Source organism: Rhincodon typus, chromosome 5 (assembly GCF_021869965.1).
Source record: "Rhincodon typus isolate 14 chromosome 5, sRhiTyp1.1, whole genome shotgun sequence".
In the NCBI taxonomy this organism is placed as follows: Eukaryota; Metazoa; Chordata; class Chondrichthyes; order Orectolobiformes; family Rhincodontidae; genus Rhincodon; species Rhincodon typus.
This window is the reverse complement of record NC_063336.1, coordinates 94,540,373-94,553,774: the sequence shown is the minus strand read 5'-3', so window position 1 is coordinate 94,553,774 and position 13,402 is coordinate 94,540,373. Positions and strand designations below refer to the sequence as shown.

The 13,402-nt window shown below is 38.8% G+C and overlaps 1 protein-coding gene across 1 annotated transcript in view; it reads left to right on the top strand.

The window, feature by feature from the left end:
* mcph1 (microcephalin 1) overlaps window positions 1-13,402 on the top strand; it is a 265,997-nt gene that overhangs the window by 239,070 nt on the left and 13,525 nt on the right. The window contains exon 12 of the mRNA XM_048597101.1: window positions 4,225-4,462. Within this exon, the coding sequence (XP_048453058.1) occupies window positions 4,225-4,462 (238 nt within the window). The remainder of the gene's footprint in view (window positions 1-4,224; window positions 4,463-13,402) is intronic.

Genomic DNA, 13,402 nt, shown 5'->3' with positions numbered 1-13,402 from the left:
CCAGGAAACAGATCGTAGACCACAGAGTCCTACGTCAACAAGATTCACTGCATCCTTCTCCAGACTTCCTTTGCAAAGGTACATTCAAGAAGGAGATGTGTGACAGTCTCAAATTCCCCCCACCCCGTAGCCACTTTGATGACAGCATGCAGTGGCACAGAGATTCCAGACAAACATGAAGAATGTCACAGATAGTGCCCTTCTCACCACCAGCTAAGCAATATCCTAGGGTCTGTTGGAAAGTTCTGGTGATGAGGCATTCTGCCAAGTGACTGACAGCCTGCTCAGGGAACAACCCAACAGGATCCACCCTGCCTGAGCGCTTAATACCATCAGGCTTCAACCACAGAACTGACGAGTATTCCCCATCAGTTCTCTCACTGTGGACAAGTCCCCCATCTGGTTAATAAAATCCCACGCTATAACTGGGAAGGGTGTTGGATGTTATAATTTATTATTCATTTATTTTAACTGAATCAACCCCGGTTTAAATACAAAAATATGCTGCAAACAAATTAAGATTTACAGTATTTCGGGGTTAATTTTATCTCCCTCCATTTTCATAAAACTGTACAAAGTGAACAGAACATAATTTGCATTGATATGATGTGCAGATGGCATATGTCACCAATGGATTGATAGACTAGTCTAAAGACATGGGCTGAAATTTTTATCTTCAGTTCTCCTGGTATAATATGTCACATGTCAGGAACACATAGTGAGAATTGAGGCACATTTCCTTATCCACCATCCTCCCAATGATTTTCTATCCATTAAAATAAATTGAAGAAAATGAATGGACCATAAATCATGCGAAACATGTCCAAATTTAGATGATGTGTGCTCTTCAAACAAATCCTTTTTCCATATCTTGCCAATGGCTGAATTAATAACTGGCCATCAACCCCTCTGCAATGTAAGTACAATACTAATTTTAATCAGTTTTGACTGGATTGCATGATAGTTACCACTTGTGTTAAAAATAATCAGGGATCCAGTTCACCTCCAGCAGTGATCTAACGAGAGCTAGCAAGTTTCTCATTTCCTTCCACTTTGTGGGAAGGGTGCAGATTTTACCTGGGATTAATTGATACCCTGGGGATTAAATGACAGATTTAATTATGCATGTTGGTAAAGAGCTGAATGAATATTGTCCTCTGGTTCCACAGTTTGTATTTAATTTATTGAAATATGTATTTATATAGATATATTATTATTTAAATTAGGTATTGTTATATATATTTAAAAAGTTAGCATTCCATATAATTTATAGATACAATATATGAATTGCATTTGGGAACATGTTAATATGGAGCTTTTTTTTAAACAGAAAATCTCAGGAGAAACTTCTTTCTTGTTTATATAATTGATGTTTATAAGGCCATGGTTTATTTTACAATTACATTGAAGCAGAAGTGCAATACTAAAACTGTAGCATCTTGAAAATTGGTAATGGGACCTCATGTACTTCTTTTCCTCAAAGCAAATTCTGTGTACAAGTTTGATTCTGATACAAACTACCTTTGAAGCATATCTCTTCTATCCCTCTTCCAAAACTAGGCATATCTTTTGTGTTTCCATGTCCTACTGACCTTGCATTTCGTCTTGGATCCCCCTTGATCGCTAGTCGATTGATGTCCAAATGACTAATTATGTTAAACACATCAATCCCAAATAACCTGTCATTACCTTTTCTAAGGGAAGCTTTGTGATGTTCTTTCATTTGTATGTAACAAGTATAAGTTTAAGTATTTACAGACAAATTACTGGATATTCTGTTATAGTGATCTACAAATGTGTCCTGATATTTTGTTACTCCAGATCCCAGACTGCTGCTGCATTTCTTGAATTTATTCTCAGGATATGAGCAACACTTCTAAAACTGCAGTTATTTTTGATCCCTTATTGTTCCAAGCTGGGGTTGGTGCACCTTCTGATGATATTTTGGACCCTTATTTTGTCAGAATGTTTGCATGTCTTAGTTATTTGTGAAAGAGATCAATCATGCACCCAGTGATGGTTCAATAATAAACTTGCCTCTTGGAATTTTGGTCAGGTTTATGCAGAAGGATAACTTTATCATATATTCAGTCTTTCTGCCCCTGAGAAAAACTTCAGTTCCAAATCAAAAGGCAAAGACTGGCCACACCTGTTTAAAAATATGTTGACTCAGCTGTTTCTGTTTCTAAGAATTTGTTTTCTCTTTAACATGATTTCTTCCTGTGAAAGAGGAGTACATTTAAAAATTCTTTCTTTTATATAGTCTATAGTACAACCAATGGAAACTTTTAAAAAGGAGAATCTAGAGATTGTGCATGTTTTTTTTTAATCTGAAAATATTTCAAACACTGTTGTCTATCTGCCAAAATCTGGAATCAATTGCCAAGTATTTTATCAAGCATTCCCAACGGAATATTATCTCTAAGTACAAAATATATTGTTACAATCAGCATTTTTATCACACTGAGTGATTTGTGAAACAAATCCACTAATTCTGCCAACAGGCAGCTCTGAGGCACAGCAAGGGAATGCAATCTGCGATCTTGGGTTTTACTCGTACCCATAGTTGGTAATGTTGCTTCCAAAGTTTCATCATACAAATGTAATCGTTGTACCACTTTTTACTAGACTTAGATTCATGCAATTCAAATTTGGGTTTGTTACGTGTTTTTCTGAAAACTGTTAGCTGCCTAACCATGCCAAGTATCATTACAATGATGCATTGCATGAAGGAGAGGGAAAAAAAACAGATTTCATGCACATTGAGAAAAGAGATCAACACAGTAGAATTTATGACCAAAACTTAGGAGAATCTTCTATCATAATCATACCTGTTGTAGAGTTTTGAGTTATTTTACTTCAGATATTACAAAGTCTTCAGGATGTCTCGTCCCATTTAAATCTAATGATGTGCTTACCATCAGTTTAAGAGCATCATTATTGCTTATTGTGATTGTCTGTTTCCAACCAGCTCCAAATTATAGCTAGCCTACTACCAGTCTCAAATGCACAGATGATCAATGAAACCCCAGATACGTCAATGACAATGATAAATTAAGAGGCTATTTCAGAAACCAGAATGGTGATGGTTAACTTGATTTTAATTGATCATCTTTGGTTAATGAAATACAAAACTAGACATCAGCAAAATTTCAAAGATAAATCATTTGAAAATCAATCTGCCATGTTTCTTGCCGCTAGCTTAACCTATTGTGCCCATTTGCAGATTCTTTGTATCCTCCCCACAACTTGCCATCCTTCCTATCTTTGTATAATCTGCCAATTTGACTCCATAACATGGGCTTACAGGGAGAGGAGGTTAAAAAGGTTATTGGGAGTATTTCCTCTCAGACACACACACACACACACACACACCGTCCCCGCTGCCAGGATGAGGCCACAATGGAGTCCCAAAGGTTGACTGGAAAGTTTTAGTTGGAATGTCTTCAATTCCCTTAACAGTCAATTTGAATGCTTTTATTGGCTACCCCCCACTTGGGCAGGTAGCCATTACCCCCACCAGCCATCATTTCTCAAATGGCCCAGTGAGAGGAATGTGCTAGCAAATGGGCTTGCTACTTTTAGAGACTTATTTTACGTTCCTCCTGTTCCCAGTCTCCACCGCTGATCCAAATCAGAATTTCTGCTTGTTTCATTCATTTGTATTTAATGAGCAGTAATATTTCAAATGATTAATAGCCTGAAACTGCTATTGATTGTATATTCAGTTCCAATGAGAGGAGATAGACGAGACCTTCCTGTTGTACAATAATGGAGCATCCTTGTTGACATGTGACCACTATTGAAAAAAATCTTGCAAAGAACAAACAACAAACATTGTGATCAATGCAGATAAATATTCTCATCAATCCAAAATTATCATGAAAATCCAGGATGGTAACTAATTGATTGGTCCTGGACACAAGTCTTAATGAACTTAAGATCAAAAATCCCCACTCCTCTACACTCCCAACCCCTAAATCTCAATAGAAATTAATTGAGATTGATTGTGTGATATGGCAAAACCTAACAGAGTTTATGTGAGTCGTAACAATAAACCAAGCAATTTTCTTCAGGGAAGTTTGCTACAATTTAGCCACAATTCACAACTTGGCTCTTCGGCTATGCATTTTATAAATTGATATCGACTTAACTGTAAATTATTTTCAGTGTTAAATGTTGCACAGTAGAAATATCTAAAATGTATTTTTCTTCTATTAACAGATCTGCAGATTAGAAAAACAGTCAGCAATAGGACCCTATCAACAGGATTTATTTGCAAATCAGCCTCTGATCTTCATTTCACCCAGAAGTGAACCGCCTACCTTAATGCTCGAGAAATTGATTCAGTTGTGTGGGGGCAAGGTGTGCAAAACTTTACGCAAAGCTGGAATTTGTATTGGACAGTACAAGGGAAAGAGACCTCCTGGAAATCAACACTTATCAGAAAGTTGGATACTGGGTAAGTGTGTAGTCAATTAAAAATCCTGCACAGGCATTTGAATCAGTGAAGGGAACAGAGAATATTGACCCTAATGGTCTTTTATTATTAACTATATATTGAGAAGATGGTTCATTGCATTGCACCTTCAAAGTATGTTTACTTTTACTTCCAAATGTAGGCAAGGGGGTATTTCTTTAGCATCGGTGCAATCACTGTATTGTTAATGCTCCCAAACTAGAGTCACTTAGGAATTTGAGAGTTTTGATACAGTGTTGTTGAAGAATTATTAAATGTCCAAGTCAGAACAGTCCTGTTTGAAGTGATGATGTCACAATGATTGCTGCCCTTGTGCTTTTTGTGGTGCTTAGACTGGGATGTGCTGTTGAATAAGCTTGGCTTGCTGTTTCCTGTTCCCGCACTCCTTAAAGTTCCATTCCAAGCGACATACCATCCTGTCTTGGACCTATGTCACCATTCCTTCAACTGCATTGGGTTCCAATCCAGGAATTTCCTTCACACTCACACTGTGAGTGTACTTACACCAGAGGTGCTGCAGTGATTGAAGAAGATGCCACTTCACCGCCCTGTCAAGAGTAAATAGGGACAGAAAATAAATAAAAACCAAAAGAACTGCGGATGCTGTAAATCAGGAACAAAAACAAAGTTGCTGGAAAAGCTCAGCAGGTCTGGCATCATCTGTGGAGGAGAAAACAGAGTTAACGTTTCGGGTCAGTGACCCTTCCTCAGAGCTGATGGTGGCTGGGAAAACATCAGTTTATATACAGAAAATGGGGAGGTGGGTGGGATAGGGAGTAAACGATAGGATAGAGCCCAAAGAGAGAGAAAGACAGTTGGACAGACAAAGGAGTTGCTAACCATCAGGCTGGGAGGCCTGAAAATAAATGCTGGTCTTGCCAATGACACCCAGATTCCATGAAAGAATACAATCCTGCAGTCACCCTATAGAGTATACAAATTGCAGACAGTGTGTCCAAGTGTTACACAGAGAGCTGAATGAGTCTAATAGTGGAACATTGATTAAATGAAATATTTATTCCTGAATGATATTAAACTTCTTTGCTGTTGTTGAGGTGTCAGCATTCAGCTGGTAAGTGAGAATTCCATCACACTCCTAATTTGAACAGAGTAGTTAAGCAATCAGACAATACAGGATACCAAGGCGAGGCTCTGTTCCCTGACCTGTTTATGTAGTCATAGTGTTAGCATAGTTGGTCTGACTAAACCACCTGTCAATAGTGACTCCAAAGAACTGGAATTCAGCCATGGCCATGCTTTGCATTTCAGATTGAAAAAGTTAAACTTTTTCTTATTGGGTATGATTATTGTCTGTTTCATAATTGGCACAAATGTAACCTAACACTTGTAAGTTTATGTTTGGATGCTGTCCATGTTTTGCTGGCATGGGTTGATTCTTCATCAGAAGAATTGTGAATGGAACTGACGACAGTGGAATCATCAGTGAGTAGTCCTAGTTAACATTCTGACAATTGGATAGTCATTAGATATACGGTTTAAGATGGAATTATTGGCAAATTTACAAGAAAAAGCATTTCAAACTCCTGAGGTCCTTTTCAGAACAGCTTTCTTTCAGTGCATAAACACTGTCTTAAGTTACTGTTATTTGGTTTCCGTAAAGTTGGTAGGTGATACAGTTGGCAGTCCTCATTTATGCCACCAACTGCATGTCTTTAAGCTCAGGGACAAAGAAGCATTGCAATATTTTGCCGGATGCTTGGAGCTCAGTAGCATGGCTGTACGCTTTTAATGTTACGAGCAAACCAACAAGTATACTGCTTCCAACAAGACACAAACGTTTGCACAATAAAAGTTTTAAAATGTTTAATAGATCCAGTGGATAGCTTGGGCCTATTGAAAACGCCAGAGAAGAGATATAATGGTGTATGTTTATCTGCTTGTGGTGGTCTTCTTTGTCTTGGGTTCATAGCTTCAATTTTGTGCAGCAACTATATCCCAAATTACACAACTGCTTTTACATCAAAGCTCCTGGACAAACTATTGAGGGTGCACAGTTGTTGTGTAGTTACAGCCTAAATGCCTCTTCCTTATATTTTATCAAAAGTTCATCAGAAATATTTTACCTCAAGAGATGAGTGCTTATATAGTTATAAAGGCTTGTTTGTGCCTTTTCTTAAGTCAACAGATGTTATCATTGGTCATAGAATTGTGATGCTATTTAATTACAAACTCAAGAGCACTTATTAATGCAAGTAATTATTGCTACAACCAAAGTCACTGTCAAATATTTGGATTCATAGATTTTAAAGTCACACAGGCTTGACACGCTGCTGATGAAAGAGATTACAAATTCACTGAAATTAGCTAATGTTTTACAATGATGAAGGATATTGAGGTTGTTGAGGTTGGTTGGCTCGCCGAGCTGGTTTCTTGTTTTGCAGACGTTTTGCTACTGTGCTTGGTAACATCCTTAGTGCAGCCTCCGATGAAGCGTCGGTGTGTTTTCCCGCCTGGTTTTTAAACTCTGGGGTCCGTTGAGATGGATTGCCTCACTTCTGGTTTTCCTTTGTAGTGGAATGTATATGGGGTCGAGTTCAAAGTGTTTATTAATAGCATGCTTCGTGGAGTGCCATGCTTCCAGGAATTCTCGTGCTTGTCTCTGCCTAGCCTGTCCCAGGATCTTGGTGTTGTCCCAGTCGAAGTTGTGGTTCTCCTTGTCCATGTGGATTGAGATGAGTGAGTATTGGTCTTTTTTGTAGCCAGTTGGTGTAGTCTTTCTCGCAGTCTCTGCAGGGGATGTTGGGATCTCAAGGGATCTCAACCAACCTCAACAACCTCAACACCCACAACCCGAGCTACAAATCTACTCCAAAACCTTAGATGAAGGATATGCCACATCTTAGAACAGTGCCTTTTATGGTTCTGATTTTTTTTAAAATAAGCTTGTCTAACCTGGAAATTCATTTTAACAGGTCACATTATGCACAGAATTTACCTAATTAATAAATAAATGTGTCAGGAAATCTTTTGCAAAGTGGATCTCCTTGCATACATGTTCCAAAGTAAATATTCAAGATCATTAGTTTACCCTCGTCTTTCAAAATAATATGAATTTACCTTCCTGGGGATCAGTCAGCATAGTTGTCTGAATGGCTGGTTTTTGATGCAGAGTAACGCCAACAACATAGGTTCAATTCCCACCACTGGTTGAAGTTACCATGAAGGACTCTCCTTCTCAACCTCTCCCTTAGCCCCAACCTGACGCACAGATTATAAACTACCACCAGTTGTCTCTCTCTAATGAGGAAACAGCCCCCTATGATCTGGTAAAACTTTGGCGACTTTACCTTTACCTGATTTATCTTCCATATTCCGTGCAATGTTGAGGTAGCATAATGTAAGAGCAGATAGATGACACCAAATTTTATCATTTTGACACAATCCAAGCATTAGAGGATAGTTGAGCATTTTCTTCAATAGTACTTGCTGGTTTATATAAACTGCAGTACTTATGAGTAACAATTGAGTTTACTGGGATTGAGTAAAAAACTGTAATCTAAACCAATGTTTAAGTAATGTCACAAACCTAAATTCTTGCAAATCTACCATCATCTGAACTCCAAGATTTGGTGACTGTTTTGAGTTCAATCCTCCTCCTTTGTTAAATTTCATTTCTCTGGTCTGAGGTGTACTGAGATTTGCATTAGGCCAGGTTTTGTACTGACAATGATTGCCATTTTGGACAGTAGGAATCAGCACATTATATTTGTGTAATGTGATAGGGAGTTGGTTATTAATCAGGTTGTCAATTCTGCATGTCGAATGAGAAACTATATGTTCTGTCTGTGTATATATTTAGATTATATTTTAATGCATTTTGGTAGTGTTTTTGTACTATATTCTTGTGTTACTTGATATATTTATAGTGCGTAGATACTGCAGATACTATTTACATATGTATACATAGCAACACACACATATATTCTAATTGGCCTCTGTAGTTTTTGCACTTCCCACTTTGCTTCTCTTCACATTACTTTTCCTTCACTTTTCCTGCTTTCTTGTTTACTTTTCAAATACTCTTCTTTATTCATGAGCTACTGTGAACTTCTTTCCCACTTTTTGTTTTCTGGTGCATTTTTTTCCTTTATCTTTTTTCTAAATTTGACTTGTCTTCCTCCTCCTTTGCTGAAATGGAAACTGCAAAGCGTTATAATACACTCACGCGCCTGAATGCAAGCCAGTCTGGCCAAAACAAAGAATCTGCGGAGAAATTGTCTAGGGAAGAAACCATAGGGAAGTCAAAAACTGAAAGAGCTAAAAAAAAAGTCAGAACAGTGGTAGCAGTCAGAAGGCTGGAATTAAGTGTGGAGGAGGCAACCAAGCAGCTGTGGGATCAGAGAAAGTAATTCAGCAAACTATGCTGGGAAGAATGCCTGTGAGTTTGTTTCACAAGTTGATTTTTTTTCGCCCTTATATCCCACTGTTGCCAAGCATTTTCCTTTTATTTTCATTTCCTTCTCATTAAAGCACTGACTGCTGCAGGAATATTCTTCAAGAACAAGGATGCCCCACCTAAATGGTCTTTATCTTTGAGTCCACAGTGAAGCAGTTGGCAGCTATTCAGTATGAGTGAAATCATTGCCAAGGCCAATTCCTCCACTGATAGCAACATACATGCGTTTTCATTTTACTATATGGTTCAAATGTTAAATACATGAACTAATAACTTATGCTGGTGATGGTCGTGTCCCTTGTCAGCCTAGAGATCTTGTGTCATAGTCAGCCTTCCTCTTGGAGGTTGATGGAACCGAAAGCAAGCTAACTTGAATGATGCTGGCATCTTTGATGTGTCAGAATATCAGGCATGATTGGTGGAAAATTGAAGTGGTGGCCAGGTGAAAAAGAAATACCTCTGAAATGAAGGATGCTGTGCCACCAAGTCTGCAGCTCCAAGATCTAGACCGGTGCTGCTTTTTTCACATTGTTACATTTGTGGTTCGTGGGTGGTTGTTCACATAAAATCTAAAAAATGGTTATATTTTAGGGAAAATGCAATAATGAAATTCAGACCATCTATGTTATCCATGGAAAAGACTAGCACTTTGACAACGCTTTCAAAATCTGAGTTTCTTCACTTTCATTTCTGACCTAGGAACCTTGCCTGTTTGTAACAAAAAAAAGCTAGTTGAAAGTCTGTTATTCTTGCAGCTGCATTCAACTAGGAAAGTAGAAAACATTCAGTCACAATCTTGTTTTGTGACATTTAGATATGGACAAGGTTTGGGAAGTCAGACAGTGATTGTTCACCAGAGAATTCCCAACCTTTGGCCTGCTGTTGTAATCACACTGTTTATGTAGCTGATCTAACGGTGACACCACATCCTGACCTCTCAGAAATTGAGCAAATGCTATTGAAAGGCCAGCATTTAGTGGCCAGCCTGACTGGCCTTGGAAATGTGGTGGTGAATCATTATCTTAAGCTGCTGCCATCCATATGGTGAAGTACAACTACAGTCCTGTGAAAGGGTGTTCTAACATTTTGATCGAGAGCCAGTGAAGGAATTGTATTATAGTTCAAAGTCTGGATATGGAGGTGAACATGCAAGTGATGGTGTTTCCATGCACCCAATACCCTTGTTCATCTCGGTGTTTGGAAAAGGCTTTTGGAGGACCCTGGTTGGATTGCTGCAAGGTATCTTGTAGATGGTACACACTGCTACCACTGTGCACCATGGCAGAATGAATAAGCATTGAAAGTGGTTGATGGCATGCCAGTCAAGTGGGATGCTTTGTGGTGACACCACATCCTGACTTCTGTGAAGTTAATGGTAAAGAATTCCTCAATGGAATTGCTGTTGATTGTTGAGGAAAAGTAATAGATTTTCTCTTGTTGGAAATGGTCATTGCCTGGAATTGGTGTAGTATGAATATTATTTGCCACCTATCGGCCTAAGCCTAACTGTTGCCCACATCTTGTTGTATATAGACATAGACTGCTCCATAAACCAAGCTGTTGCAAACAAAGTGTTTTAGTAGGATTGGAATGATATAGCAGGGGCATGTCTAGTTCTGGAGCTTAAATCTTCAGCTGTTTGTTGATTTCTTATTAAGATCCATGGCTTTGCTCTATCCAGAACTATCAACTATTCTTTGATATTTAATTTCTTCAAGGGATGTGCTGTGGTTGCTCCCATCACAGTGATACACCTTCAGTAGGTAGATTGGTGAGGATGAGTTCAATTAGGTTTTTTTAATCCCTGCGTTAGTTTCCTCACCATCTGCCAGAGGCCCAGTCTGACCTTTAGTTGGCCAGTTCAATAAGGAGGCGGTGCCATTGAATTTCTTATGTAGATGGACCTTGAAGTTTCTGCTTCCAGTGCCTAGGTCAATCTTGGACATTCTATTAAATTCCAGTGTTATAAGAAATTTTCACAGCGATGTTTCTAAGCAGCTTGTTGGTCATTTTAGAGAGAAGTTAAGAATCAACAACATGACTCTTAAGTCACATCTAGGTAAGACTGGGTAGGGATTAAACACTTCCTTCCTGAAACACATTTATGAACTAGGAGGGTTTTTTGACAATATTTTGGTGGCTGCATGGTCACCATTATTAAGACTAATTTTTCATTCCAAATTTGTTTAATTCATTGAATGTAAATTCCCTAGCTGTCTTGTTAGGACGTCTCTTAGAGAGTTCATTCCACCCTCTCCAACTACTCATTCAATACTCCACCGCAAACCACTGTTCCCCGTTCATGACTTTAAAATTATATTGAGTTCAATTTAGCTCACAGAGGTTAAGAAAATCATCAGTCAATTGTGGAGAATGGGAATTTTGTCTTAATTTGAGATTCCCAACCTCTTATTATTACACACTTCCTTTCAGGTCTACCAGAAGCCCATCATGCCCTGACCAGAAACCCAGTTTACACACTGTACAAATAAACACATTATAATACACATTTATAACTTAACAAGGCTTAATAGTACTACTAACAACTGTTGTGTTGATCATTGGACCCTAATGTTTGGAGTGGTAGAGAGCAGTTTAATTGTGAGTTATTTTTCACATGAGGATGCTGATGATACTTTGATTGCATTCCAATGAGTGATGAACATCCATCTTCACACAGGTGGATTGTAGCAAATGGTATCAGAACTGTGAAAGCCCAAACTGACAATCCAACAGGAACTCTGCTCACATTTGGACTCTGACCAGCTGTCTGCTTGGGACTCAGTGTTGAGGGCACCATCAGTTGAGATCTCCAGGAAATTCCTTTGTCCTTTAATTGACATCTTTCAGCAAAGGTTCTGTGGAAAACCTGCTGTTTTGTCTCTCCTATGAGAGAAAACACTTGCATAATGGCCTTGTCAATTCAGTGAGATATTGCTTGTTGATGCTATTAAAGGTATCCTGTAACTATACTTCATTCTTCTTAAGGAATTCATGCAAGTTTGGGAACTTTTCAGTGTTGATTTTTGATTTCCTTCAAAAAGTGAGCCTTGAATTTCTGTTTTTATTTCATTGATGCTATTTTAATCCAGACTTAAAGCCTTTGAAGTCCTAGATCTAATTCAGTCAGACAAGAGAATATATTTTAGAAATTGCACAACTGCGATAGCCAGATTATATTCGGCAGACAGTGAGAGAGAGTGGGTAGTAAATAATAATTTTGGTTTGGAGTGAAGATCAAAGTAATGAACTAAGATCTTCCAGTGTGACAGCCGTCAAACTGCAATGTGGAACAGTAGATTGACATGGCCTCTTTCCATCGCATTACATGGAGCAGAAAATATTCTGGAATTCAAGAGTCAAGCTTTTACAAAATTTACATTTTTCATAGTACTGTCCAGCACCTGCTTCAGGTTTTATGCATAATTCATCAGCAAATGCTTCCCCCTGTACACTGCAATGTACCCACATCATTTTAGGAATAACTACTGTAATGCATGTTATTAAATACAGCACTGTGCTTTCTAGTCATTGGCCCAGATCTTCTAGTCTCTGGATTGTTGGAGACTGGATGTATGGCCCAAGATGGACTTTGGGACCCCGAGGATGCACTGAGTCTGTGGAAGTAACATTCATGTGACTTTGAAAATTAACAGTTCCAACAAGAGCAAATCTAAGCATCACCTCTTGATATTAAATGGCATCGCCATCACTGAATACCTCACTTAAAAACTAGGGTTTAACCATTGACCAGAAACTTAACTGGACTAGTTATGTAAGTACTGTCCACAAAAGCAGGTCAGAAGCTAACAATCCTGTAGCATGCAACTCACCTCCTGACTCCCCAAAGCCTACACACCATCTATAAGGCCCAAATCACAAGTGTGTTGGAATATTGGCAACATGTCTGATTGAGTGCAGCTCCAAGAACACTCGAGAAGCTTGACACCATCCAGGACAAAGCAGTCTGCTTGATTAGCACCCTATCTACCAACACCCTCTATGCACATTCACTTCCCCCACCACTGACATACAGTGGCTGCAGTGTGTACCATTTATAAGAAGTACCGTTCCCCAGACACCTTTCACACTCGCAACCTCTACCTTATGGAAGGACAAGGGCATGCATGGAGACATCACCACCTCCAGGTTCCCCTCCAAACTACATTCCATCCTGTCTTAGAACCACATCACCATTCTTTCTTTGTCACTACCTCAGAATCCTGGATCTCCTTTCCTACCATCACTACGGGTGTGCTACACAATATGGACTCCAATGGTTTAGGAAGACAGCTCACCAAAGTATGATCAGGAATGGGCAATGAAGCCATCAATGCCCAAACTGCTTGTAATAACCATTTTCAAAAATTGTTTCTGGGAAGTTTGAACTTTCAATGGACATTTCACCTGCTTCCCAGGACCCTCTGAAAAACGTGAGGTTGTAGACATGTTCGCCAAGCCAGTGGGTTTGGTTGCAGACATTTCGTCACCCTGCTAGGTAATAT